Source organism: Rhodotorula paludigena, assembly GCF_050403205.1.
Source record: "Rhodotorula paludigena JCM10292 DNA, Rt_paludigena_JCM10292v1_ctg3, whole genome shotgun sequence".
NCBI lineage: Eukaryota > Fungi > Basidiomycota > Microbotryomycetes > Sporidiobolales > Sporidiobolaceae > Rhodotorula > Rhodotorula paludigena.
In genome coordinates this window covers 323,204-349,806 of record NW_027481455.1, presented here as the reverse complement: position 1 = coordinate 349,806, position 26,603 = coordinate 323,204, and the positions used below count along the sequence as shown (strand labels likewise).

The 26,603-nt window shown below is 62.9% G+C and overlaps 10 protein-coding genes across 10 annotated transcripts; 5 read left to right on the top strand and 5 right to left on the bottom strand.

Moving 5' to 3' along the window:
• Positions 1 to 176: 176 nt before the first annotated feature.
• JCM10292_005182 (synaptobrevin family protein) lies at positions 177 to 1,234 on the top strand (the record flags this gene model as incomplete). The annotated part of the gene is made up of 6 exons (XM_076646081.1): positions 177 to 258; positions 327 to 383; positions 533 to 735; positions 796 to 989; positions 1,052 to 1,109; positions 1,172 to 1,234. 6 exons carry the CDS (start codon positions 177 to 179, stop codon positions 1,232 to 1,234), a joined length of 657 nt encoding a protein of 218 aa, XP_076508360.1.
• A 305-nt stretch (positions 1,235 to 1,539) lies between these two features.
• On the bottom strand, positions 1,540 to 4,550 carry TRL1 (tRNA ligase; the record flags this gene model as incomplete). The annotated part of the gene is made up of 5 exons (XM_076646080.1): positions 1,540 to 2,635; positions 2,710 to 2,857; positions 2,921 to 3,602; positions 3,661 to 3,933; positions 3,990 to 4,550. 5 exons carry the CDS (start codon positions 4,548 to 4,550, stop codon positions 1,540 to 1,542), a joined length of 2,760 nt encoding a protein of 919 aa, XP_076508359.1.
• A 460-nt stretch (positions 4,551 to 5,010) lies between these two features.
• Positions 5,011 to 6,407, top strand: JCM10292_005180 (uncharacterized protein; the record flags this gene model as incomplete). Its single annotated transcript, XM_076646079.1, has 8 exons — positions 5,011 to 5,041; positions 5,110 to 5,174; positions 5,261 to 5,319; positions 5,375 to 5,629; positions 5,691 to 5,891; positions 5,953 to 6,038; positions 6,097 to 6,200; positions 6,264 to 6,407. 8 exons carry the CDS (start codon positions 5,011 to 5,013, stop codon positions 6,405 to 6,407), a joined length of 945 nt encoding a protein of 314 aa, XP_076508358.1.
• Positions 6,408 to 6,586: 179 nt separating this feature from the next.
• Positions 6,587 to 8,813, bottom strand: JCM10292_005179 (MATE family efflux transporter; the record flags this gene model as incomplete). The annotated part of the gene is made up of 7 exons (XM_076646078.1): positions 6,587 to 6,729; positions 6,798 to 6,879; positions 6,940 to 7,205; positions 7,264 to 7,332; positions 7,391 to 8,354; positions 8,415 to 8,718; positions 8,806 to 8,813. The coding sequence occupies 7 exons, from the start codon at positions 8,811 to 8,813 to the stop codon at positions 6,587 to 6,589; spliced, it is 1,836 nt and encodes a 611-aa protein (XP_076508357.1).
• A 502-nt stretch (positions 8,814 to 9,315) lies between these two features.
• On the bottom strand, positions 9,316 to 12,021 carry JCM10292_005178 (uncharacterized protein; the record flags this gene model as incomplete). The annotated part of the gene is made up of 17 exons (XM_076646077.1): positions 9,316 to 9,455; positions 9,520 to 9,622; positions 9,677 to 9,715; positions 9,823 to 9,848; positions 9,906 to 9,914; positions 9,973 to 10,089; positions 10,151 to 10,201; positions 10,286 to 10,322; positions 10,382 to 10,433; positions 10,492 to 10,520; positions 10,583 to 10,661; positions 10,790 to 10,831; positions 10,888 to 11,017; positions 11,075 to 11,142; positions 11,199 to 11,462; positions 11,523 to 11,699; positions 11,918 to 12,021. 17 exons carry the CDS (start codon positions 12,019 to 12,021, stop codon positions 9,316 to 9,318), a joined length of 1,467 nt encoding a protein of 488 aa, XP_076508356.1.
• A 479-nt stretch (positions 12,022 to 12,500) lies between these two features.
• On the bottom strand, positions 12,501 to 16,485 carry JCM10292_005177 (uncharacterized protein; the record flags this gene model as incomplete). Its single annotated transcript, XM_076646076.1, has 15 exons — positions 12,501 to 12,594; positions 12,652 to 13,103; positions 13,170 to 13,438; positions 13,493 to 13,582; positions 13,637 to 13,760; positions 13,818 to 13,873; positions 13,929 to 14,018; positions 14,078 to 14,201; positions 14,257 to 14,443; positions 14,500 to 14,698; positions 14,753 to 15,881; positions 15,938 to 16,050; positions 16,116 to 16,243; positions 16,326 to 16,356; positions 16,437 to 16,485. The coding sequence occupies 15 exons, from the start codon at positions 16,483 to 16,485 to the stop codon at positions 12,501 to 12,503; spliced, it is 3,135 nt and encodes a 1,044-aa protein (XP_076508355.1).
• Positions 16,486 to 16,752: 267 nt separating this feature from the next.
• Positions 16,753 to 17,656, bottom strand: JCM10292_005176 (RNA binding motif protein 18; the record flags this gene model as incomplete). The annotated part of the gene is made up of 4 exons (XM_076646075.1): positions 16,753 to 16,996; positions 17,081 to 17,187; positions 17,275 to 17,355; positions 17,459 to 17,656. 4 exons carry the CDS (start codon positions 17,654 to 17,656, stop codon positions 16,753 to 16,755), a joined length of 630 nt encoding a protein of 209 aa, XP_076508354.1.
• A 382-nt stretch (positions 17,657 to 18,038) lies between these two features.
• On the top strand, positions 18,039 to 20,678 carry JCM10292_005175 (uncharacterized protein; the record flags this gene model as incomplete). Its single annotated transcript, XM_076646074.1, has 1 exon — positions 18,039 to 20,678. One exon carries the CDS (start codon positions 18,039 to 18,041, stop codon positions 20,676 to 20,678), a length of 2,640 nt encoding a protein of 879 aa, XP_076508353.1.
• A 1,156-nt stretch (positions 20,679 to 21,834) lies between these two features.
• JCM10292_005174 (uncharacterized protein) lies at positions 21,835 to 22,959 on the top strand (the record flags this gene model as incomplete). The annotated part of the gene is made up of 4 exons (XM_076646073.1): positions 21,835 to 22,008; positions 22,071 to 22,143; positions 22,205 to 22,380; positions 22,471 to 22,959. 4 exons carry the CDS (start codon positions 21,835 to 21,837, stop codon positions 22,957 to 22,959), a joined length of 912 nt encoding a protein of 303 aa, XP_076508352.1.
• Positions 22,960 to 23,306: 347 nt separating this feature from the next.
• Positions 23,307 to 26,483, top strand: MCM2 (MCM DNA helicase complex subunit MCM2; the record flags this gene model as incomplete). Its single annotated transcript, XM_076646072.1, has 8 exons — positions 23,307 to 23,309; positions 23,383 to 23,627; positions 23,696 to 23,990; positions 24,052 to 24,223; positions 24,285 to 24,712; positions 24,775 to 25,463; positions 25,522 to 25,849; positions 25,905 to 26,483. 8 exons carry the CDS (start codon positions 23,307 to 23,309, stop codon positions 26,481 to 26,483), a joined length of 2,739 nt encoding a protein of 912 aa, XP_076508351.1.
• Positions 26,484 to 26,603: the final 120 nt, after the last annotated feature.

The following is a 26,603-nucleotide window of genomic DNA, read 5'->3' as shown; positions in this document are numbered from 1 at the left end:
GCCGACACCAGAGAGAACCGCGCCAGATTCTCGACACAGCCGCAGGAGGTGTTTGAGGATCTCGGTGAGCCGGAGCGAGCAGCGCCAGGCTCTCTCGGCGCCGACGAGTGTACGGACGAGAGCCAAGAGGATCCACCTTCACGGTTCTGCTCCTCCCCCGGTCTGGCTACATCGCCATGAGCCTGCTGACTGCGCTCGTAGCGCGCGACGATGTTATTCTCGCCTCACACGACACCAAGGGCGGCCAGTACAGCAATGGTGCGCCCGCTCTCCTGCTTCATCAGTTCGCGGCCGTGTTGACGCCTTTCCCTCGTCGCCCACGGCAGCTTGCCAGTCGATCCTGTCAAAAATCCCGCCCAACGACAGCAAGCTCACTTACGCAGGTCAGTCTGGTTCTCCTCGCTGCCTGATCGTCACTGTCGCCGGACCCTTCCCCGCCCCTCCACCTTCGGCTCTTTCGTCCACGGCTGCGAGCGAGCTTTGCCGTTGCTCTACACCTCTGCTGACACTCTTGCTGCTCGCTGATCCACAGCCGACCAGATCCTGATCCACTACCAGAAGAAGGACCGTGTCGTGGCCCTGGTGGTTGCGGACGATACCGCTGGCCGACGAGTCCCCTTCTCCTTCCTGGCCGACTTGCATCGCAAGTTCACGTCGACCTACGGCGTGACCGAGATCGAGGATGCCCCGGCGTTCGGCATGAACGGCTTCGAGAAGGAGATTGAGAAGCTCATGGTTCGTCCTACCGTCCTCTTGCTTCTCTCACCTAGCTTACCTGACATTACGAGCAAACAGACGCAATACGAGGACAACCCGCCGCAAGATGCCATCAAGGCCGCGCAAGCCGAGCTTGCAGCAACAAAGAACGTGATGGTCAAGTCGATCGACGCCGTCCTGAGTCGCGGCGAGCGCATCGAGATCCTCGTCGACCGCACCGACGAGATGTCGCACCAGGCACGAGCATTCCGGAAGCGAGCGACGGTGTTGCGGTGCGAAAAGCCTTTTTGTTCCTTCGCGACCGCGCGGAACTCACGCTCTTTCGCCCTTGCAGGCGCAAGATGTGGTACCGCAACGCCAAGACGCTCTTTGCTGTCGGGTTTTCAGCCCTCGTGCGTTGCTTTCTCTTCCTTAGAGCAGAAGCGATGCAGCGGCTCACACTTGCGTCGTACAGCTCCTCCTGTACCTCCTTATCGCCTCGGCTTGCGGTGTCGGGTTGAACCATTGCCGCGCCTAGTTTGTTCTCTTGTACCCCTTTGCACTCGTCGTTCTCTGCGCTCTCTCGTTTTGGGACTGCGCCATACCCTTCTCTGTAGCTCGTACCGTCCTATCGACCCGTCTCCTTGCCGTGATAATTTCACTCTCTCGCACGCGCGACACAAAGTGTGAACACGTCTCGACGCGTAGAAAATGCGTTGCGATTGATGCCACGGAGTGAGGTTGACGAGAGGAAGCGGGCCGAGCAGTACAACAGGGACGGAACGGCACGTCTACACAGAGATGGAGGAAAAGTGATGAGGAGATGAACAAAGCACTCTCTGCCTAGGAAAGACCCGCCAGCTTGCCTAGAACCTGGAGTTTGCCGATGTCGACGACGCGGATCTCACCGCCTTCCTTCGACACCTTCCCGCCGTTCGACACGGTCTCCATGAGAAACTTGCCCTCAACAGGACGGATGTCGGACGAGCGCGTGCCGACGGTAATGTGCGCCGACTTGCCGTCGGTGAGCGCAATCTGCGGGCGGTCGGCCGCGTCTCCCGCCGCCTTCGAGGTCAGGCCCGACACCTCGATCGCCATGGCGCGCGAGTCGAAGACGAGGCGCGGGCCGAGCGTCAGCTCGACCTCGAGGCGCGCCGGCCCCGCGCTCGTCTTGACCGCGTCGTCGACGAGCGCCTCGTACCGCTTCCACAGGGCCTTCTTCTGCGCCCGCACGCCCTCGTCCGCCCGCACGCCCTCGTCCGCGTGCTCGAGCTCGTTGCGGTGCACGAGCGTGACGTGCGGCTTGCGCTCGACGCGCGACGCCTTGACGAGCGCGTACCACAGCGACTCGTCGTCGCCGCTGCCGCCGGCCTGCTCCGCCGCGGGGAGGTGCTGCTCGACGAGTTTCTTCAGGTCGACCGTCGCCGAGATGCCGTAGTAGCGCGCGCCACCCGCAGGTTTGCTGCGCTGCGCCGCGCTCGACTCCTTGCGCACCGTCGTCTTCCACCCGCGGGCGTACGCGATCGCCTCGTCGACGTGCGGCTGCGGCAGCGGGACCTGCGTTTCCGCGGGGAGCACGCCGTCGATCTTGGCAAGCTCGGCGACGACGTGCTGCAGCGCGGTGGCCTGGTCCCACTCGGCGCGCATCTCGATCACGTGGTCAAACTTGCCGTCGCCGCTGTTCGTCGCCGGGTCGAACGCCTCGTGCTGCCCGAGGAAGCCCCAGATGATCGCCTCGTGATCCTCGCCCGCGCGCAGCGTCTGGTGGTTCTGCCCGCGCGCGACGATGCGCGACGCGCACAGGGCGTGAAACTTGTCGCGCGGGAGTGAGGGCGAGTCGGTCGGCCAGACGAGCGCGATCGTGCGGACGTTATGGGCAGGTTCGAGCGATGTAGCGAGCGAGATCAGGTCATCTCGGTGCTTGGCCTGGTGGTTGTTCCTACACGAGATAGCCGCTGTGAGTTGGGCTCGACGCATGCAACGGCGATCCTTGTGGGCTGCATAGGGACGTACTTATCGGCGTAAACCACTGCTTGCTTCTTGAACTGCTCCTTGACCGCCCTGAGGAAGTGCGGCGCCGGCTTCTTCTGTAAAAAGTCGTCGCTCTGGACGTGGGCCCAGCCGAAAAGCTGCGAAAGCTCGAGCCCGACAGCAGTCTTGCCTGTACGCGCAGGGTCAGTCAGCGCTTAGCTCGCGAGAGGCGGAGAGGCACCGCAATACGCACCACAGCCCTGGATCGCGACCGGAACGATAAGGGTCTTGTCGCAGACGCGGTTCTTGCGCGCCTCGTCGTCCTGCTCGATCTTGACGCCCAGCTCTCGCCGCGCCTCGTTCGCGGCAGGCGTCTTGGACCATTCGAGAAACTCCTCGCGCGTACGAATGATGCCCTTGCCGTGTTTCCACGAGTCGAAGCGCGCGTGGTCGCGCTCGATCTCGCGCGCGACCCACCACAGGTAGAGCCTGCTCTCGGGGTTCTTGACGCGCGCCGGGTTGACGGCGTCGAGGTGCTTCGGGTACGCGGCGAGGAGCTTGCGCGTCAACTCGCGCCACTCGCGGTACATCAAGTACGGCTCGTCGTACTTGACCTTCCAGAAGAAGGCCTCGCCCGGCGCGCCGCCCTTGCGGTGCCCGCGCACGACGAACCCTTCGACGGGCGTAAGCTTGCCGTCGGAGCCTTCGACGCCGCCATCCTTCTCGACGCGCTCGCAGTAGGTGCGCACGGCCGGCACCGATGGGAAGACCGAGTAGGGCGTCGGGATCATGCCCCATGCGCGAGCGAAGGCGGCGACTTCGGAAGAAGGGAGAGTGTTGAGGATAGGCGAGTTGTGGTTGAGGCCGTGCAGGTGCAGGCCGGTGAGATCGGAAGGGTAAGGGAGGACATGCTCTTCGAACGAGTCGTCGCAGAGCTGCTCACCAAGCGCATGAGCTCGCGGGCCCATCTGACAGCAGAAAGGGGAAACGCACCTCCGCCACGGCAGTCAGTCCGCGCTCGAAGAGCTCCTTAGCGAGGTCCTCCTTCTTGCGCCCGACCTTCTCGACGTGCTGCTCGAGCCAGTACTCGCCTCGCTCCGAGTGCGACACCCCGCCGTCCGTGCTCACGTTGACGTTTCGTCCGATGCTGTGCTTGGACGTGACGACGATGTGCTTGTCGTCGAGCGCGGCGATGAGGATGATGCACCCGTTCGACTTGGTCGTCAACTCGTACGGCCCGGTCGAATGCTGAGAGATCGTGTCCCACTGATGGAGAGTGTGTCAGCATTGTCGAGAGCGAACAGGAGCGAGTCATAACTCACGTGCGTCCACGACACTTCGTTGATGTTGAAGAACTTGTCGTAGCCGCGCGCAACGATGCGGTACTCGTCCTCGTCGCCTTCTCCGCTGCCCGCGATGCGCTCGGTGAAGAGACCTCGTGCCCGTGTCGGGAAAGGGCAGGGTTCGCGCTTGTAGGCGTAGTCGGCCATCTTCCAACTCGTGAGCACTCGCTTGTCCTCCTTGCCATCGTCGCCCTCGAGCCGGATCGTGTGCGTCGTCGAGCGCAAGAGGTTCTTGAGCGACTTGCGGCTCGGCTTGTCCTTGTCTGCGCCGGCCTTGTCTGCGAGCGCGAGCTTGTCGAGCTGGGCAGAGGGCGGCACCGCCTCTCCGGCCGAAGCAGCCTTGCTCGCGGGCGCCCTGCCCTTGTCGGGCTTTGCGCCTGCCGAGTGGGCCTTCGTGCGGTTGACGACAATGTCCTCGCGCTCGTTGTCGAGGTCGGGATGGGCCTGAGTCGGGTCGTCCTTGCCAAAGGCGAGGAGCTCGCGCACGAGCTTGATCGTGGGCGAGGGCTCGCGCTGGGCCTTCTTGAAGCCTGCAGCCATCCTCAGCAGCTCGAGCAGGGGCTGGAACGCAGTGTCGAGCAGGGAAAAGTCGCGTGAAAGAAGTCGAGGACGAGGCGGTGCAGCCGATGACTCCGTTACGCTTTTCGCGGTCGGGGTGTAGTGACGGACTCTCCGGGAATTTCAATGTGTACTGAAGCACCTGTTGACCCGCTCGTACCTGCGGGCGGTGAAGTTGCAAACGTCGGTTTTGTCTCCACCGGTCCCTCTTGCAGGTCCTTTTGCAGGATATTTCGCCGGTCTGCATGCTTGACACTAGCCAGCAGTCGATGTATAGGTAAAGCCAATTGAACAGGAGCCCGGCGACAGGGGGGACGTCCGGCAGTCGATGCCGTCCGGGCCGTCAGCGCGAGCAAGTGGAAGCCGGACGTCTGCCTTCACTGGTCCTGCCGACGCTCTTGGCCTGTCTTTCATCTCTACCGAACTACACACTCTGCTGAACATGGCTGCCACCAACCTCGACCGCGCCATCGGTACGCTCTCCGCTCTCCCGCTTGTCCCGGCTCCTGTCCCGCTCACCGTCCTCTCTCGCAACCTGCAGGCCACCAGGGCCAGCCCATCCCGGTTGCGTGGAACCAGAGGGACCTCTTGCTCTACGCCGTCGGTGTGCGTCCCTTCCTCCTCCCCTCGCACGCCCAAACTTGCTCCGGCTGACCTTCCCGACCCTCTCCCACCCTGCGTGTTGCTCGCAGATTGGCGCCAAGAAGGACGAGCTCCAGTTCACGTTCGAGGACGACGCCAACTGGCACCCGTACGTGCAGGCCGAACCTCCGCTTGAGCTTGTGCCGACGACGTTCGACTCGCAGATTCCCCACCTACCCGCTCGTCCTCGGTCTCAAGGGCAACAACCCTTCCATTGCCAACTTTGCGCAAGCCAAGGATGCCGACGGGCCCAACCCGGGCCTCCCGCCGCTCGACCCGAAGCGCGTCGTCCACGCCGAGCAGAGTATCGAGATCTTGGGCGAGCTGCCCAAGGAGAGCACCGAGGGCTGGCAGATCAAGAAGCGCTGCGTCGGCGTCAAGGACACGGGCAAGGGCCTCATCGTCGACGACGCCGTCGAGTGCGCTCATTCCGCCACGTCCCTTCCGCCTGACTCCCGCTGACTTGCTCTCTCTTCGCAGGCTCTTCGACCCGTCGGGCAAGGTGATCGTCCGGATGGTCACGAGCGGGTACGCTTTCGGCAAGTTTGACGCCAAGGGCTTCGCCAAGTCGATCGCGCCAAAGCAGCCCGTCAAGGCGGGCAAGCCGCCCCAGCGCACGCCCGACTTTGTCTTCTCGGAGAAGATCAGCCCCGAACAGGCTGTCGTCTACCGTCTCTCTGGGTGCGTCTTTCCTTTCACGAGCGTAAAGGATGCAGAGGTGCTGACATTCGCGCTTGCACAGTGACTACAACCCGCTGCACATCGACAACTCGGTCGGCGAGGCCCTCGGGTTTGGCGGTGTCATCCTCCACGGCCTGTGCAGCTACGGTGAGCTTCGCATGACTCTCTCTTCCCTAGGCGCCTTGCTGAAGATGTCCCGCCGCAGGTCACGCCGCCCGCGCGATCGTCCTCAACGCCGCCAAGGGTGACGGCCGCCGGCTCAAGTACATGTCGGCCCGCTTCACGTCGCCCGTCATTCCCGGAGACGAGGTGCGTTACAGCAAACACTTGATGCTTGCAGACATGGGTGAACTGACGGCGCGAGTCGCGCAGCTCGAGACGTCGATCTGGGTGTCGAACGACGCGGCGTCGGGCGGGCAGCGCGTCGACTTTGTGCAGAAGATCAAGGGCAGCGGCAAGCTCTGCCTCGGCGGCGGTGTCGCGCTCCTCACGCCCGCCAAGGAGAGCAAGCTCTGAGTTTCCCCCTCCGTTGGTCTGGTCGCCGTGTCGTAGTCTTCTTTCTGTTCTTTCCGTGTGGGCATGCAGTGCAGTACCCGGTTCTCGGTACCCAGCTCGACGAGCGAATATGGTTGCGAGCGATACAATAGCTATATCTCGTCCGGCCCCTCCACGAACCGCATCTACTTCATCGTCGCTTACTCCTCTTCCTCGTCGCGCTTGCCCTCGCCGAGCCGGATGCGCGTCTGCTCCGCCTCGTACTCCCAATTGATCCTCCAGCAGATCCACGTGCTGCTCACGCCCGTGAAAGTGAGCGCGACCGTCAGACCGAGCCAGAGCCCTGCGTTGACGAGACGGGTCAGTCTTCCGGTCGCGAGCGGGCAACGAGCGCGCGGGGAAAATGCGCACCGTTCAGCCCCATCTTCGGGCCTGAGAAGGCGAGGAAAATGCCGATAGGAATGCCCATGAGGTAGTAGCTCGCCGTGTTGATCTGTACGTGCGGACAAGTCAGTTCGTGCGAGGCAGCAGAGGCTAGAGCAGAGCGACATACGATGGCACCGAGCGTCGGCTTGCCCGCACCGCGGAGTACGCCGCCCATCGCACCCGACAAGCCGTCCATGAGCTGGAACGCCGAGACGAGCGGGAGCACGTCCGAGACGAGGTTGATGATTTCGGGCTCGGACGTGAAGAGCGTGCCCCACGAGCGGCGGAGGAGGATCAGCAGGACAGAGTTGACGGCCGACGCAATGACGGCAATGACGATCGTCACACGCGAAGCGACACGGGCGAGGTGCGGCTTTTGCGCGCCGAGGAGGTCTGCGCAATTGTCTCGTCAGTGCCATGCCGTTGGTTGGACGAGAGCTCGAGGACGCACTGCCGACGCGCACCGCTGCGGCAACACTGAGTGCATAGGCAAGGTTGTAGAAGAAGGACGCCGAGGTGACTGTGCGACAAGAGCAGAGGTCAGTGCGGCTCTCGATCGAGTGAGACGTCGGACTCACGCAGGACGCTCTGCGCAGCCAGCGCTGTCGACCCGAGCATCGAGCTCGCAAGCGCGACCACCTCCCAGGCCCACCACTCACTCCCGACCATACCGACGCCCGCGATGCCGAGACGCAGGTTGAGCCCGAGGCCCTTGAAGACGTCCGGCCCGAGTCCGCCCCATGCGTCGCGCGGAGCGCGGAAGGCCGCGTACGCGAGCATGACGGAGAGCATGATGTTGAGGCTGATGACGGTCGCGATGGGCGCGCCGACGAAGCCGACCCGGAGCCAGTCGACCGGGCCCCAAACGAGGAGCCACTGGAAGAAGACGTTGGTCGGTGCGGCGGCGACGAGGGCGAGGACGGGCGCGAACATGAGGCCCTGCGCCTGCAGCCAGCGGCGGATGCACTCGAAGCCCGAGTAGGCGGGGAGGCCGAGGATCAGGATGCGCAGGTACTGTCCGGCGCGGTAGGCGACGTCGGGCTCCTGGCGCAGATAGTCCCGCAGAATCCACTCGCTGTTCCAGAAGAACAGGGCTTGTGGGATGCAGATCGCGAGGCAGATCAGGAAGGTGCGGATGGCGTAGGTTGACGTGTCTTGCGGGCGCGAAGAGGCATACGCCTGCGGGCACAGCGTGTCCAGCGCGGCGCACAGACCTTGGATGACGCTCAACGCGACGACATTGTTGGTGAGGTTGCCCAGTGACGCCGCCGCGAGCTCCGTCTCGCCGAGGTGGCCCGTCGTGACGACCACGCTAGCGAGCAGACTGTACTCGAGGAAGTGCGTGCCGAGAATCGGGATGGTGTAGCCGATGAGGGTGCGGGTCTCGCTAGCATAGGCGTTCCTGCGCGCCTCGTCGTCGTCGAGCAGGCGAGCTTGCCGAATTGCGGCATCCTCCGCCGCGGTTGTGCGCCCGTCGGTTGTTGCAGAGTGACCCAGGAGCGGAGTCGCCTCGGTCGCTCGAGGTGTTGCTCGGAAATCGCTCTGCCAGGCGAAGTCTCAGCGGGCAGCAGGAGCGCGCACGTCAAGGGGAGAACAACGCACCCGAGGCAGCAGCGCTTGTCGCTCTGCCCGACCCTCACCCTCGCTGGCCGTCAGGTCCTCATCCTCGCGCTCGAGCGTGGGGCTCAGTCGCCCCTCGAGCGAAACAGACGACCGACTCGGCCGGCTACGGAGAGTCTTGCCCGTCCGTCCACGCTCCTCTTCGTCGGCGGGACTGGTCGTGTCCAGTGCCGAGTCAGGAGCGAGTTGTGCACCATGCAGAGAGGTCTGGCCGCGCTGTACGGCCTGTTGCAGAAAGGATGTCTCCCGAGAGAAGGAGGCGGGGGAGGTCGAGGGGAACGAGCCACTGCGTGCGGACGGGTCGTGCATTCAGTAAGCTCAACCTGTTCTGAGATTCTGAGGAACAGGAAGGGCTCTGCCCAGTACAACGCACGCGAACATGGCGAGTTGCGGCGGGTTCTGTCAAGCTCGAAGTTGCGCGGATCCGGTGATGCTTGGGGTTGCGCGGGTCACTGAGCAAACTACAAGCGTGCAAAGCTCTCGCAGCGTCTGCTCAAGCGACTGCAGATCAGTGAGGGCGTGAGAAGAGGATGGCGCTCTCGCAGCGCATCGCCCGTCATCGGTTTCGCGCTCTCGCTCCTAGCGCTCGAGCAGAGCCGGTCTCGAGCTAACGAAAGTGTAGCAGAGCCCTCGCCGTCGTTCATGACGACAGCAGGCGGATCAAGAAGAACACCGAAAATTCACCGATACGTATAAATACGTACCCAGCACGCTTCACTCGCGAGCGCACTCAAAAGAGCGGTTGTAATGAATACAATACGATGAGAACACGCAAGGACACGCGTGCGGTTGACGCCCTCATGCCTGGACCAAGCCTGTACCACTTCGGCTCCTCCTCCCTCGATAACCTCAACCTCATGTTCGTACTGGGCCCGGCTGGACTCTACGCCGGCGACTCGCGCTTCTCGAGCGAGTCGCGCTGCTCGACGAGGCGCTCCTCCGACAAACCCATGTTGGACAGGTCGTAACCGTTCGCGGCGAGGTAATCGCGGAAGTCGGCGTCGGTGTTGGTCATCCCGTTGGCTAGCCGGTCGGAGGATGGCTTAGAGGGTGCTGGAGGGAGACGAGTAGTGCAGAGAGGACGCACCGGGAACCTCCGGAATTAGGAGCAAAGCGATGATGGCGGAAAGGAAGGCCAAGCCCGAGCCGATCCAGAATGGCCCAGACGTCTGCTTTGGACCCTCGGGGAACTATGGGGAGGCATCGGTCACTTGAGAGCGCCTGCGACCACGAGAAGGACATACATCGTTGATGATGGCCGGGAAAGCCCAGACGCCGACATACTGCAGGCGCATCAGGGCGTGAGTCAGCCTAAGCATCCTTCAAGACTGGGCTGCATTGGGCCACACTGGCTCTGAGTGAGCGAGACCAGCACGCTAGAAAGACGTACGGCACCAATCTTGCCGATGGCAGCGGCTGCACGTTCAAGGGTCAGCGCGGTCACAGGATCAAGACCGACAGGCACAAGCGTACCAAGACCGTCTGCAAGCAAAGCGCGTGAGTATCCGCCGAACACAAAGACCATGCAAGGAAGACTCACAAAGCTGCCCACGCACGGCCGTCGGCCACGACTTTGACGCCAGCAAGCCTAGGCAGTCCCCAGGACCTGCCTCGCCTATCGAAAGGAATACGCCGTAGAGGATCGCAAAGCCGGCCACTGTGTGCGGTAGATGCGATGAGCGCTTTTGACGAGATATCGAGTCAGTGAGAGGACGGACCATGGCGGGTGAGCTGCTCATAGACGCCGCTCATGACGAAGCCAACAGTGCCTATAGAGGAAGAGACAAGCAGCGTCAGCGGCAGGAAGAGATGCGTTGGTCACATCAGCAAAGCGTTAGACCGGCGCAGCCCACCTTGACAACACAGGAAGAAGATGAGCTGCTTCTTGGGCTGTTGAACAGGCCAATCAGTATGTTGTAGCACCTTCCTCTGAGACGGTCGATACCCACCCCGACAACATCGACAAGAAGAGCGCCGATGAAGGTGCCGGGAAGGTAGAACCTGCGTTTCCGGCATCAGCTCTCTGCATAGGTGACTGCTTCTTCAAGGGGTCGCGTACGCATTGATGACGACGTTCCAAGCAAAAACCTGCTCGACAAGGCAAGGAGGCGTGAGCTGGGTCGACCAAAATCAGCGGAGTGTGAACGAACCGTCGATAGTTTCGTCGAGCCGCCGGTGATCGTATCGACGATCTGCGACGAGAACAATCCAAACGGATATGTGATGAAGCTGTGGCATGTAAACGAGCGGGTGCACGTGGTGGGTGGGCCGAAGGAGGAGGAGCAGGAGAAGAAGAAGGACGTGGCCGGTCAACGAGGTCCGTCCGAAAATGTAGCAGCCCACAGACGCGAACGCACTCGTAGAGGAACCAGCACAGGCTGACACCGAGGAAAGAGCGCCTGCGAGCGGCATCGTCAGGTTGCGAGCAAGTTGAGAAGGTTGCGGAGGAACGGACCAGTACTTCTTGATGATCAGGTTCCACGGCACGTTACGCTTGATCGCAGACGTGCGGTATCGCGTAGGCTCAAGGGGCATGCGCAGGCGCCACAAGAGGACGAGGCCGGCTGGGACGATGCCGAGACCAACTGCCGCCAAAACGATGAGCTCCGTAGGCGGATCGCGAAAACAACGTGACGACGTACAAGTAAGGCGCCAGATGAGACGAAGATGGTCCTCGCCGCAAATCCAGTACAGCACAAGCGGCACGAAGCTGCGAAGAGCGAGATGAGCTCCAGCGGGTGAGAGGTGCATTATAGCTGGACTCACGCAGCAACAACAAAGCCGACGTCAATCATGCTGTTTGTTGCCAGTACAAACAACCCGTGCTGAAAGCGCTTGGGCACGCCCGCCTCTTCTGTGTTCTCCGATGCGGCCGTGCTGCCGCTGGGGTATTCGCCGCCGATGCCAATCCCGGTGATGCAGCGGTAAGCAATGAGCGCGGCGAACATGCCCTGCGTTGAGCCATTGGCACCATACGCGCCCGCGCAAAGGGCGCTGCCGATGATCATGATGCAGGACGAGGCCAACATGCTGTGATCGAGAGGTCAGGCTGAGCACCTGGCACCGATGAGGCAAGTTCAGCGCGCGTACCCGTACTTGCGACCGTACCGATCGACGAAGAAGCCGAAGAGCAGCATGCCGAGCACCGTGCCCAGATAGGCCATGCCGCTGAACAGCTCCGAATAGTGGTTCTTGCCGTACTCGTCGGGATAGATCCTCCCCAGCAAGGTGTTAACGCTTCCGGCGGCTGCGTTGACGTATCCGTCGCTGCTATTAAGCGGACAAGCGAAACGTTAGCGCGCGAATTTCGAGAGGGAGCACAAAACTCACAAAAGCGCAGTCCTGCAGGCCGGAAGACATTGCCATACGCAAAGACAGTCAGGATCACTGCTTACTGCATGTAGCTGCACACCAGGACGAAGCCACATGTGGGCTCGAGCACGAGCACGCGCAAGTATCGCTTTGGGAAGCTTGAGACAACTCACCCGCAGGCAAAGACGAGGGCAATCTGCAGGATCAGCATGTCACTGTCAGCGTTCTGCTCGTCCGCATCGACCGTCGACAACAACAAGAAGTCGCCGGCCGCCATGTGGGGTGGACATGGCAGAGAGATAGCGGCGTGCCTTGCTCAGGCTGAAACGAGGACCCGTGACGGAGCCTGCAGGCTGCGCCGGTTCGACTGAAGCTGCCATGGCAACGACTCGGGAGGCAGGAGAAGCGTTCAAGAGCAGGAGAGCAAGAGCCATCGACGAGCGCGTGAAACGAGAGCCACGCGTCGTCCGCGACAAAATTAGCGCCTCCTCCAGAGCCGGCCGACGCGGGGCCGGAAGACATGTATTTTGACGACCTGTTGATATCCGCTGCACGAACGTTCGTGATGAGCACAGCGGGGGAATTGAATCGCAGGGTCGATTCCCCGGCGGCTCGCTGCGCTGAATGGCATGACCGCACTTACCTCTCCCCACCTGCTGCGAGCACTCTGCACGTTCGAGGGGTCACCGAGCTCCTCTGGCGGTCGTCAAAGGAGGGAGAAAGCGGTTACACGTAGCCGACCACAAGCTACGGGAATTACGGGTCATCTTCCGCTTCGCTCGTATCGCCCGAAGCCGTTGGCGGGAAGCGCGAGTTGGCGCCCGGACGGTGCGGAAAGAAGGTCGAGTATCTGCGCAGTAGACAGTCAGCCAGGGACCTCTAGCGAGGAGCGAGACGTTGCGCGCACCGAGACGTCTGCTGTCCCTCCTCGTCGACCTCCTCATCTTCGTCCTCGTCATCTGTCTGCTCCGCCCGCTCGACCGGCGACTGAGTGAAGTTCTCCTCGCTGCCTCTCCACGCTCGACTGGGGTCGTCGTCGCTCTGGCTGCCCCAGCTCGACGCCCTCCCGCGCGAATTGCGCTCCCCGCCGCCACCGCCCGACGATCCGAGCCCAACGCCCTTTTTCGCCGCGCGCTTAAAGTTGCGCCATCCGCGACGTAGATCGACGACAAGTAGCGCGTCTTTGACCGCGGGCGGGACCTCGGCCTCGTTCGCTTTCGGCTCGGCGAGGACGGGCAGCCACGGCTGCGGCAGTGCACCGAACAATGCCGGGTGGCCGTAGCGCGCCGAGCCGCCTGTATTGAGCACTCCGGGGTACATCTCGGACATGGGCGGTTGCGAAAAGTCCGTCGCCGCATTCTGCGAGTTGACGACCCGTCAGCTGGTGCCACTAATGTCGAGTCGAGAGTTATTTTGATAACGCACGTGCGCCACCGCATACACCCCCTCACCCTTCTGTCCATACCGCCCGCGATTCAGCTGCGTCTGGCTGGACGTGACGGGGTGACCCTCCCGCAAGCGCACGACATCTTCGGCGCCGGCTCCGTGCGACGACTCGCACGCCTGCGACAGGTTGACGAAGCGCGAGAGCGGGCCGTACGTCTTGCCGAGGCGCCAGATCGTGTAGCTCGTGGCGATGAGGAGCGGGATCATGAGCGCGACGAGGAGGAACTTGGCGCTGACGACGAAGAGGGCTGGGAGTACGTGCAATCAGCATGATCCCCGAGTATGCCTGAGGAACGACGTACCGAGCATGAAGATCTGGAAGATGAGCAGACCCACGCCCATGCGGTTGTAGGCGAGCGGCCACGCCTGACCGCGGCTCTCGTACGGCCGATCTGCACGCATGCAACGTCAGCTGTACGCTCAGCCTGGGGGAAGATGTGACGCACAAAAGACGAAGAGGAAGCGGTACTTGTAGACGAGGTACGCCAAGCCGAAGTAGAGAGTCGTAAATGGCAGGATAATGGGGACGATGATCGAGTAGGTGAGGCCAATGGTCCACACGAGCAACGCCTGAAAAAAAGCGAGTCAGTCACGGCAAACAAGCTGACGAAGGCGAGAAAGGCATACCTGCGGGTAGATGACACCCAGGTTGATCTGGGTTGGCGCGTTGAGCTCCGCGTGGTCTGTCAGGGGTGGTGTCAGCACCGGCCCAGCACACGGTGAAGGTACAAAGCTTACCGCGCGGGGTCTTCGTGAGGAAGAGCTGGTAGAATACACGCGGGATGACGGTCGCGAGCTCGAGCAGCTGCAGCGGCGTGATAGCCAAACCTGCGCGCACACCATCTCGAGTCAGCGCAAAGTTGACATGTGCTCACGACGCAACGCACCGGCAAGCATGACGTAGGAGACGAAAAAGTAGCGCGACTTGGGGAGCGTGTCGGCGAGCTTGTCGAGCACCTTGGCGGGGCTTTGCGAAATGTCCTCGAGGAGGGTGAACGTCGACGTCGCGACCTGCGCGTCGGTTTCGTCAGCTACAGAATAAGCAGAACGAGGCTTAAAGACGCACAAAGACGAAGAGCGTGGTGAAGAGGAGCGAGATGTGATACTTCTTGAGCTGGCTCAGCTCGATCCAGCTCCGCGCTGAGAGACCCTGCCACACCGACAGCGCCTCGAGGAACATGGGCAAGAAGTTGTTGAATGCGACCATGGCGAGCGAGGGGAGCGTCGTCTGGACGAAGCCGAGCAGGCGGGGACTGCCGGACATTCGGGTGAGCGAAACCGATAGTGGCATGGAGACCAAACCGCGCACCTCTTGCTGAGCAGCTGAGCGAATCGAGGCGCCACTTCGCGGATGGTCTCCCAGCTTAAGAGCTGCGTGAGCGCGGCAACGGGAACAGCCCACACCGACAGGAGGACGAGGAGCGTGATGACAACGAGGATCTGGCGGGCAAAGACGGAGGACGCCGAGAGATTCAGGTTGAACCAGTGAATGTCGCGCGGCTCGGGTGCTGCAGGTTTGACCAGTCAATTAATGCGCGAGAGGGAGAGGAAACATCGCGCACCCAGCTCGGTGTGGAACTCGGTCGCAGACGGGTAGTGCACGACCTGCGCCGCAATTTGGGCAGCAGCCATCGTTTGGAAGGTGACGAAGGCGGTTCCTGTGGGGCGGAACTTGCCCCGCCGACGCTTGCGTACCGCTTCGTCGGCCTTGCGGAACTGCTCCGCGTAGTGGTCGAGCGCGTCGACCTTCTTGGTGAACCAGTGAGGGCGGATCATCGGCCGCTTGCGGTTCGGGTTGACGATCGTCGGTCGTGCGGGCGAAAGCAGACGCGCCTCGAGGTCATCGTCTTCGTCGCGCGCCTCCTCTTCGTCATCGCCCACATCGATCAGTCGCGGGCTCCTCGCCCGTGCGATCCCACTCGTGGACATTGCTTGTCCCTCCTGCGTCCCGCGCTGCTCGCCTGCCACGCCGTTTGAGCTCGACTCGGCCGCCCCGTGCAGGATCGCGTCGACCTCTGCCTCGCGGTCGTACCCAAAGACGGCCTTCTTGCCATCGACGGGAACGGGGTTGCCGAGGTATTTGCTCCACGCGTTCTCGAGCGTGTGGAGCGCCTTGGTCCTCCGCTCGAGCAGCTCGCGCATCGACCCCGTCGCGCGCGTGACGACGACGCTCTCGACCGCGAGGCCGGCGCTCGCCCGCCTTCCCCCGCCGCCAGACCCGCGAGCAGCAGGGTGCGACTCGCCGAGGTTGATGCTCTCGAAGTAGTCGGCGAGCGCGCGCTCGGAGCGCAGCTGCGGCGGAAGCGCCGTCACCATGACGGTGCGCGCTGGGACCGAGTGCGCCAGCTCGAGCGAGAAGAGCTGTCGGAGCGGGATGTAGCGCTTCCAGGTGCGGTTGAGGAAGACGAGGGCGAGAATCGTGAAGAGGTAGGTGAAGGCGAGATGCGACGTCAGGAAGAGGGTCGAGCCGTGCTTGTCCTGGGCCTTCTTGGACGCGGCGGGGAGGATCGTCGTCGCGGCGTGGGTAAAGGCTTGAGCGAAGACCGCCGTTACGTTGGACGTGCCGTTCATGTTGGGCGGGGTGCCCTCGGTCGTGCCCGTTTCGCGCCAGTGGATCGGGACGAGGATGGCGTACGCGAGAAGGGTGCAGGTGAGGAAGAAGTAGAAGCCCATGCGCAAGAAGGACAGGAGCTGCAGCGAGGGGCTGTTCAGCGTCTAGTCTAGGGAAACGACGGGGCGTCACGCACGACTGCTGCATCGAGGCCAACGAGCTGAAGGACGACGAACTCGGACGTCCGCAGCGTCGGAAGGAGCCAGCCGAAGAGCGACTCGTGGTCGTGCACCTCGTGTGGCGAGAAGCCTGCACGGCAACCACGAACAGGTCAGCGACAGTCAAGCGGAAGAGGGAGAGGAACCGATCGGCACCCTTGAGCATAGTCCTCGGCGCGTACAGCACCTTGCAGCCCTCCTTGCGCCGCAGCCAGCAGAAGATCAGGAAGCTCCCCAGTCCGACGGTGAGCGACAGGATGAGCTGCGTCGAGAACCACGGGCCCCTGCAAGCAAGAGACGACGGGGAGCAAGCGAGGTCAGCTTGGCGCTCGAGCGCGTAAGGAAGGGCGGGAGGATCCAACGCACTGGTACTTCCACAGCTGATCCGGCGGCAGACCTGCATCGTCGCGCGCGAGCGAGGAACGCCATCAACACCGATGACCGCATCGCGACGAAGCGGGACACACGAGCACGCACCGCTGTTGCCGCCGTCGAGCTCGGAGAGTACGTGAACGTAAGCCTCCATCGCGTGCGCGTGCAGCTGCGCTCTGGCGAGCGAGGGGAAGCGACGGCGACTTTGGTGCACGAGGACAACGAGTGAAGTCGACGACGACGCGCCAACTCGCCTCTCCTGCGCTCAGGCACAGTTCGACTCAACGGAGGGTGCAACACGATAGCAGGAGACGAAGGAAGGAAACAACAAGGACGCAGAGCGGATTCTACAACAGCGTCGAACCGGACCTCCTTCGCTATGAATCCTCCCCGAGAGCTAGCCAACCCCCACGGACCGCACCTACATCTCCCTTGGAGGCTGGTTCGACTCGAAGTACGGCCGCGCGGGCAGGCCCGCCTTGGCATGGTCGATGTTGGCCGTCGCGCCCACTCCTCGACTCCCCGACCCACTTCCCTCGGCGCCGCCCTCTCCTGCGCTTGTCGGCGTGCCGCTCCGAGAGGCCGGATTTGACGATCCGGGTTCTTTGGACTGGCGCATGGCGGCGAGCTTGGCTTCGAGGGCGGCAATCTTGCGGTTGGTCGGGCTACAGCGGCGTCCGATGGAGGAGTGGAGTCAGTCGCGAATGCCATATGCGCGGGGACCAAGACAACGTCAGAGCATCACGCACGCTTTGTTGACGCCGCCGCCTTTGAGCAGGCTAATGGCGGTCGGCTTGTTGGCATCGTTCGAGATGGGTCCTCGCAACTTCTTGCCACCTAGCGGCACGGCCTCTTGCTGTTAAAAGCACCATGAACTGAAGTCAGATCACTTGCTTTTGAAATTCGGCTGGCCCGAGCAGTAACGAGTGAGCACCCGACGCACCTGCTCCGAAGCGAACGAGACGACGAGCTTGCGCCCGCGAAAGAGCTTGTCGTGGAGGGCGGTCTTTGCGCGCGAGGCTTCCTAGGCGCAAAGCGGGCGGTGCATAGCCATCGTTGTCGGAATAGCCGCGGTCGACCCGTCAGCGCAGGTCACGCTCGGGGAAAGGGAGGGGGGCGAGACGAACCTCGGCGGTGGCGTACTCGACAAAGGCGTATCCGCGGGGCTTGCCCTTCTGCGGGCCCGTCTTGTGAAAGAGGAAGTCGAGCTTGGCGATCTTGCCCAGCTTTGCGCAGACCTGCATGAGGGCGTACTCGTCGACGCTGCTCGCGAGGTTGCCGACGTAGAGGCGCCGGTCGCTCTTCTGTTCGCTCGTCGACGCCATTCCGAGCGTGTTCGATACGGTCCTGCCGCGCCCTGCGCGTTACTCGACGTGTACGGAACGGTTGACAGCCGTGAGTCGCCTAGGCGAAGGGAGCCGCGTCTACCGAGTGGAGCAGGACCAGCCGCCACAGCAGAGCTTCAAGCGAATGCAGCGGATGTTCTAGAGCTCTCCTGTGCACACTGGACTCGTCAGGGCGAGCGGGACGAGGCAACGTTTCCTCATCGCGCGGCTTGCAGGTCGACCCTCCGCCAACCCGTGCTTTCGCTCTGAAGCCGCTGGACAAGCTCGGTAGTGACCGAGAGACTTGGTCGGACGACGCTGTATGCACCTCGGCTCTTCCGCAGCTTCCTGTCGCGTTTCGCTGACCCTGCTCGCCTGCAGGATGTTCCGAGGCCGCGTGCTCCCGCTCAATGTGCAGGCGCTCATCTGGAGCTACCTGCCGCCAGCGACTGCGCCTCGAGTATGTCGCCGAGTCGCACGGCCGGGCGCAGTGCCATGCGCCCGCCTCTCGTCGACCGTTTCGCTCTCGCTCTCGCCAGACGACCTGCGCCGCATGAGCGCGCCCACACAGGAGCCGCACGACCCGCCCACCCACTTCACGAGCAACCAGCAACTTGCTGAGGCTGTGTTCGAGGACCGCTCGAGCGAGTACGACAACGTGCCCCTCTCCACCCTCGACCACCCCGTCGTTCCGCGCTCGCCAGACGACGCCCTTCTTGCGCTCCTCCACGCCGGCAACTTTGACGAGGCCCGCAGGCTCCTACACGAGCTGCGCGGATCGGGCCAGACCATCGCCAAGCGACACGGGTTCTCGCTCGCCGCGCACCGCGCAGCGAAAGAGGGCGACATCCTCGCAACCAACGAGCATGGCAAGCACGACTGGCTCGAGTGGTGGGAACTCGTGCCCGGCATCTCCGACACAGCGCATCCGGAGGTGCGCAACCTGCGCGCAGTCGATGCCAACTTGGCAAAGAACGCGTTCCAGCTGGTGCGCCGCGTCCTCGCCGTCGTGCAGGAGCGCACAGTCGAGTTGAACGACGGCGCACCGACGCTCGAGCGCGTCAACGCCCTCCTTGAGGAATTTGCGCTCCGCTTGTGTCGACAAGGGTACCTGCACGTCGTCGCGAAAGAGGTCCTCCCGCACCTCGCGGCGTACGGCTCGGTCGAGGCCGCCGAACGCATCTTCGCCCGCGCGCTCGAAGACAGCCAGACACATTCGAGGACCTTCGTCGCCCAGGGCGCCTACACGTCGTACCGGAATCGCTCCTCTCTTCAGCGGGCGGATTCTCGGCGCAGGCTCGAGCACCGCGATCTCTTGATGCAGTCATGGTTCGCAAACCGCCAAAAGGCAGCATACGACTTGCTCGTTCGAGCACGCGCCCGGGCCATCCTTGCCCTTGCCAACGTCGGCCGCCTCGACACGGCCGTCGACCTCGTCGTCACGACGGACACCTACCGCCGACTCGTGCGCGGCTCGAACGCTCCCGTCAAGTTGCCCCGCAACGTCTACCTCACGCTGCTTGCCCTCACCGCCCGCCGCGATCAGTTCGACCTCTTCAAGAGGCTGTACGACTCGCTCGCACGGGGCCAGCGCCGTCTGACGCGCACGCGCAGCACGCAACTGCGCCAGCGCACGCCCTACCTCATCCGTGGGTCGGCGTTCGACCCGCCCGACGCAGCGCCGTCCGCGCGCGAGGCGTTCACGAGCTGGCGGTACCAGAACGCCGTCCTCTCGTTCGAGGAAGGGCCGTCCGCTTCCGCCGAGTTGCACGACGTCGACGACCTCCTCGACCTTGAGCACCGCGAGGCTTTCGCCGATTCTGTGCGGGAGAACAAGCGTGCGGTCTTGCTCCTCTCGCTCGTCGAGCAAGACACGGACGGCTCGCAGCTCGCGCGGTCGGCTGTCGTCCTCTCGGAGGGCCTGTCGCGAGTCAACCTCGAGCCGCTCCCGTCCGCGAACGCCATCGCGCGGTGGATCGAGCACGCGCAGGACCTCGCGCAGACTTCGCCCGACGCCGCCGAGCTGCTTCTGACCCTCAAGCTGCAGTCCCGGTTGCGCGACAGCACGCGCAAGGCCTGGGCAGTGGCGACCATGCTCGCCGAGCTCCGGCGCGGCGACTTTGTGCGCGTGCTTGAAGTGTACAAGGACTCGTTCGACGTGGTCGCTCTCCCGCACGCGGCGCAGCAGGTCCTCCGTCACGCCACGCGAGACCGGCGCGCGGCACCCGACCTCTCGTCTCCGCGCGCGGGAAGCGATGGCGTCCCCTCCGTGTACGCCGTCTCGGTGCTCATGCAGGCCCTTGTGGCGCTCCTCGAAGAGCGCATCCGCACGGCGTCCACGCGGGGCAAGGCGGACGAGGCGCGCGACCTCATCGCGCGTGTATTCGAGGGGATCGTCAACGGCGAGGTGACGGCGATCAGGTCGCTCAGGCGGGAGCAGGACAACGCCATCGAGCGTGCTTCTGCGCGTAGCGCCGGCGACGAGCACGAGCACGAGTCGACGCCGCCGACTCTCGAGCATCTCGACGGGCACACGTTCACGCCATTCCTCAAGCATCACCTGCGCGAGCGCATGCCCGCGCTCGACCTCGCGCGGCTCGTCGCCTCTCTCGTAGAACGCGGCGTCCAGATGCAGTCGCCGCACTACTCGATCCTTCTCAACGCGCTCGCCAACTCGGGCGAAACGCGGGACCTGCTCTACCTCGTCTCGCATTTCGAGGGCACCTTCGCTTCGCCCGACGCTTCGACCGCAGGCCCGCTCCAGCCGTCGCCCGAGCTCGAGTCGCTCGTGCACGCGCTGCGGCTGCGAAAACAGCCCCTCTCCGTGCACAGCTACACGGGCATCTTTGTCGGCTTGCGGCGGCGCGGCCTGCGCGCCCAGGCGCTCGAGCTGCTGCAGGACGCGATGGAGCGGAGGGCCGACGACGTCAAGGCGTGGATGAAGACGGACGAGAGGTTCAAGCGGGAGATGCTTCTCCTCGCATCAGCGGCCGGGACAAGCCGTGAGAATGGCGCGGTGTAGACCTTTATCTAGAAAGACGCATTTGCGACTGTCTTTGCCGAGTGCACGTGATAGCGGAAGCGGGAGACATCAAGCGGTCCAGGCCTCCGGACCGCTCCTCGTGGAGCGGCTGCCCCTTCTCCCTCGCGCTCGACAGTCAGCCTACTGCGTCGCTGTAGCAGATCAACTAGCTGTGTTTGCTTGCGCAATATCGTCGCCTGTACTGCCCGCGCTCTCTCGATTCTCCATCACCCCTCACCGTTCCGTCCCTCGACCGGCGAAGCCCTAGGGACCCTTAACCGAACGGTCTTGTCGCCGCTTGTGTCGTCCGGCTCTCCGCGTGCCATGAGAACCGCTGCTCGCGCTCTTGGGACGGACGTCTCTGCGCTGGGCATGACGGACACCCAGCCGACGGTGCGCGGCAAAGCGTACGCCTTACCGCTGGCGGGTGCAGCGCGCAGTGCGGAAGAGGCTGGGCTGGTTGACAGCTTGCTTGCTACTTGGGTTTCGTGAGTCGCGAGCTCAGAGTCCGACGACCTGCGATACTCGCGAACAGTCCTGCACGTGCGTTTTCCCAGCTTGCGACTTTCGTTCGGCGCCAACGTCAGCTGAGTAGCGCTCAACGTGTCGTTGCAGTACGCTGCGAGGCACGCTGGACTCTACGAGTTTCGGTGCTCTCCGCCAACATCCTCTTTCTTTGCCGATGTCATTTTGGAATGGAGGGATGAGCTCGCCGACGACCTGGACCTGCCGTTGGTTGACCTCCTTCTACAAAGAAACAGCATCCATGCGAGTCCACCACCTGGCAACTTGACTTGGTCCTTAGCTCACGACCGGCTATTACCACACAGGTCGGTAAGGTCTTGATCGTAAGATCGCGGTACGGCTCGGACGCGCATGTACGTGATTCCGCTAGCTTCTCTCGGCAAAGCTGAGTCAAAGGTTCTGGTGATCGCAGCCTTTCCAGTCGCCGCTTGACGAGCTGGCACACGACTTCCGCCAACTTGGTCTCAGCGGTCTGCTCACCGTGTCGAACCTGCGGGAGCACAACCAGCTTCTCGCGTCGGCAGCTCTCACGCTCGACGGTGGCAGGTTCAATACAGGGAGCGTTTCGTCGTTGCACACCTCCGACTGTTCAACCCGGAATGGCAGCAATGCTGAGGACGACACGGCCGCCATGTTCCCGCCGTACATCTACCAGAAGGACATCCCCGCTGCAGAGAGCAGAACCATCAAAGCGCAACTGCGCTCCCTTCTCACGAACGCTGACTTGGACAGCCGCAAGCTCGAGGAGGAGGCGCACATCATGCCGAAAAGACCAGACGCAATGCCCCTGCTCTTCTCAATGAAGGTTCGCCTCCGCTAGTTTGTTGTGCTGATCCAAGACAAGCGCTGACTTACCCTGGCCATTAGATGCTCATGCTCCGGTCACTGCGTGTGTACGCTCCCGACTTCCAGCTGAACAGTTCCGAAAACGTCTTCCTCCGTCCGTGAACCGCTGCACCACTGGTTGACCGACACTGACACTTGCCACCTCTCCTGCACAGTCGACAACACTTTCCACCAAGCCTTTGACCTCGACTGGCTCGTCATCATGCCGCACCGGCCCTTTCTCGAGAAAGTGCTCAGCCGGCTTACTTACCTCGACAAGTCCGGTGCGGCCGAAGGCGGCGGAAACGAGGAAGGCGCGCAGTCAAGGGTTGAGATCAAGACCGACCTTCATGTACGTTGGAACTTGGATCCACGGGCATCTCGGCTCTCGTCCGGTCCCTCCGCTGACTACTGCCTGGCCGTTCTTCTCTTGTGACTGCAGGACCTGCTTGAGGAACTTGCAGAGCCCTACAAGCTGTCCCAGCTGCCCTACAACGTCTATGCACTCCGTCCCGGCAATCTCCGCAAGATTACCATCAACGACTTCCCGATCCTGGACTCCGTCGAAGATCTCGATGATGTCGAACAACCTGAGACGTTCTTGGCGCGATCCGACGGGCGCTTCCATGGCAGGTATGGCACGCCGCTCTCGCCGCGCGTCTTCAGCCGGACAGCCGGGCAGGCAAACCCCATCGCCTTCATCCTCAACGCCGCAAACAAGGTCATCGCGGCGCTGCAAGCCAAGGAGTATGTGCTTCCGTCCGGCATTGAATCGGACCTCTGCCTCTGCGCCTCGATTTGGTACCACCTCATCAAGAACGCCCCGCCGCACCGAGACGCCTTCCTCACCGCTCTCGCGGCCGCCACTTTCGAAAATGCGCGCTCGCATAGGCGGTACAAGCGAAAGAAGACCAAGCAGGAGTGCACCTGATCCACTTTGACCATCGTATCTCCCGAGCGTGGTGTGATGAGGAGCGAGTTTCGTATGCTGTAGATGATCTCGTCGAGCTGTCATCGTTGCGTACTGCCGAGGCTTCGAGCGGCTGTGCCAGAGATCTTCTCGCAAGTTTCGCGGTGGGTGCAAGGCTTCGAGTCCCCCTTGCGAGCACTTTGCGCGTCGGGACGCGTCCTTGCTCGCGACGCGTCGACCCTCTCCTTCCTCCCGACTCGCTGCTCTCCGCTCCCGCGCTCTTCAGACCTCGTGCGAGGCTTGCGTGCTTGTGCATCACTTCAAAGAGACCTGTTAAATCGCCTGTCCACCCTCCTCGCTCATCCAGCATGGTGCGTTCTCCTTCATCTCGCGCGACGCGTCTTCCTCATCCCGCTGACCTTGCGACCCCTTCAACGCGGACAGGCGCCGCCTGGATCTGCTCAGAAGCGCCGCCGCTCTGTCTCGCGCGAGCGTCAGCCTCGCAATGCCGCCTCGTCCGACCCAGCAGAGATGGCGCAGGCATCGACACCGGCAGGTTCCCTCCCTGGCAGTTCGCCTCCGCCTGCCACATCCGACTTTGAGGAAGAAGACGTCTTTGGCTTGGCAGACGGCGATCTCGACGAAGAGGAGGAGGAGGGCGAGGACCTGTTCGACGACAACATGGGCAAGTACGTCGAGCCCGCTCTTTCGCTCAAGCGATGTTTTCGCCTGGGTTCTGACGCTCACGAGCCCACAGTGACTACATCGAGAACCGCAAGCTGGACGCCTACGACACGGGCGACCTGAACGACGCCGATGACTTCTCGGACGACCCCGATGCGCGCCGCGCCGCCGAAGAGCGCATGGACCGGCGAGACCGGCGAGCGGCCCGCGCGGCAGGTGCGGCAGGCGAGCGCAGGCGCGCACGCATGCCCGGCTTCTTGGCGAGCGAGGAGGAGGACAGCGAAGACGAGGGGCAGCTGCTCGGGCGCCGCAGGGTTCGCAGGGTGTACGACGAGCCGTACGGCGAAGACGATGCGGGCTTTGACGAGGTGCGCTTTCGACGGCAAATGCTCGGGAAGGCGCGGCTGACATGTAGATCCGCTTCCGCAGGAGATGCCGATCGAGCAACTGTCCGACATCCGTGCGGACTCGCTCGCACAGTGGATCGAGGAGCCGCGCACGCGCAAGACCATCATGCGCGAGTTCAAGAATTTCCTTCTGACGTACACGGACGACAACAACGAGTCCGTCTACGGTTCGCGCATCACCCAGCTCGGTCAGCGTAAGTGCATCCCCCTCCGCTCGACACGACAAACGACTCACGTGCTCTGCTTGAATCACAGTCAACTCTGAGTCGCTCGAGGTCTCGTTCCTCCACCTCACCGACTCGAAGGCCATCCTCGCCTACTTCCTCGCCAACTGTCCTTCTGCCATGCTCCCCATCTTCGACGAAGTTGCTCTCGATGTCATCCTCCTCGCCTTCCCGCACTACACGCGCATCCACGCCGAAGTGCACGTCCGCATTACCGAGCTCCCGACCTCGTACACGCTCCGAGACCTCCGTCAGAGCCACCTCGACGCGCTTATCCGCGTATCCGGCGTTGTCACGCGCCGCTCGGGCGTCTTTCCGCAGCTCAAGTATGTCAAATTTGACTGCGGCAAGTGCGGCGAGGTCCTCGGGCCGTTTTACCAGGACGCGGCGAGCGAGATCCGCATCAGCTTCTGCAGCGCTTGCAACGGCAAGGGACCCTTCACTGTCAACTCCGAGCAGGTGCGTTCTGCCCCAACCGCCGCGCTCGACGGAGCGACGACTCATCCGCATGATGCACACAGACCGTCTACCGCAACTATCAGAAGCTCACGCTGCAGGAGTCGCCTGGCTCGGTTCCCGCCGGTCGCCTTCCTCGCCACCGCGAGGTGGTCCTCCTGTGGGACCTCATCGATTCGGCGAAACCTGGCGACGAGATCGAGGTGACGGGCATCTACCGCAACAACTTCGACACCTCGCTCAATGTCAAGAACGGCTTCCCCGTTTTCTCGACTGTCCTCGAGGCGAACCACATCAACAAGAAGGAGGACCTCTTTGCCTCGTTCCGCCTGACCGAAGACGACGAGAAGGCCATCCGCGCACTCGCGCGCGACGAGCGCATCGGCAAGCGCATCATCAAGTCGATGGCGCCGTCCATCTACGGCCACGACGACATCAAGACCGCTGTCGCGCTCTCGCTCTTTGGTGGCGTGCCCAAGGACATCAACCGCAAGCACCGCATCCGTGGCGACATCAACGTTCTCATGCTCGGTGATCCCGGTACCGCCAAGTCGCAGTTCCTCAAGTACGTCGAGAAGACCGCCAACCGCGCCGTCTTTGCTACGGGACAGGGTGCCTCCGCCGTCGGTCTCACGGCTAGTGTGCGCAAGGACCCCGTCACGCGCGAGTGGACGCTCGAGGGCGGCGCGCTCGTCCTGGCCGACAAGGGCGTCTGCCTCATCGACGAATTCGACAAGATGAACGACGCGGACCGGTGCGTTCGCTCTCGTTCAGTCTCTACCGCGGAACCTCGCTGATGCGTCTCTGTGCAGCACGTCCATCCACGAGGCTATGGAGCAGCAGTCGATCTCCATTTCGAAGGCTGGCATCGTCACGACCCTGCAGGCGCGATGTGCCATCGTCGCAGCAGCCAACCCGATCCGCGGCCGCTACAACCCGACTATCCCCTTCAGCCAGAACGTCGAGCTTACCGAGCCCATCTTGTCCCGCTTCGACATCCTCTGCGTCGTGAAGGACGAGGCCGACCCGAGCATCGACGAGATGCTCGCCAACTTCGTCGTCGGCAGCCACCTCCGCAGCCATCCCAACTTTGACTCCGAGAAGGACGAGGTCAACGCGAACGGTCTCATTGACGCCGACGTGCGTGCCACCCCGACTATCTCTCAAACGCTCTGGCTGACCTCCTTGAGCGCAGCTCATCCCGCAAGACCTTCTGCGCAAGTACATCCAGTACGCGCGCGACCGCGTCAAGCCTCAGCTGCACATGATGGACCAGGAGAAGATCTCGCGCCTCTACTCTGAGCTTCGCCGCGAGTCGCTCTCGACCGGTTCGTACCCGATCACGGTCCGACACCTCGAGTCGATGATCCGCATGGCCGAGGCGAGCGCCAAGATGCACCTCCGCGAGTACGTCCGGTCGGACGACATCGACGTGGCGATTCAGACGACGGTGGCGTCCTTCATCAGCGCACAAAAGTCGTCGATCAAGCGCCAGCTCGAGCGCGGCTTCCGCAAGTACCTCCGCGTCGCCCAGGACAACGACGAGGTGCTGGCCTTCCTCTTGGGCGGGCTCATCAAGGACAAGGCGCGCTACTTGCAGGCGCGCAACAACACGCCCCCTGCTCAAGTGTCTGTCCGCCTCGAAGACCTCGTGCGCAAGGCGTCCGAGATCGACATTCACGACGTGCAGCCGTTCCTCAAGTCGCCGCTCTTTGTCCGCGTCCATGGCTACGTCCTGCAAGGCGACACGATCACCAAGACGTTCACCGCCTGAGTCCTGTCGTCCTGTATCTGGTGTAGCATGTCCCTCATCTGTTATTGTACTCTCCGTTCGCTGGCCAATGTGGAGCGTGACATAAGGCCGCTTGCGACGTAAGGTGAAAACTTGAAAAGG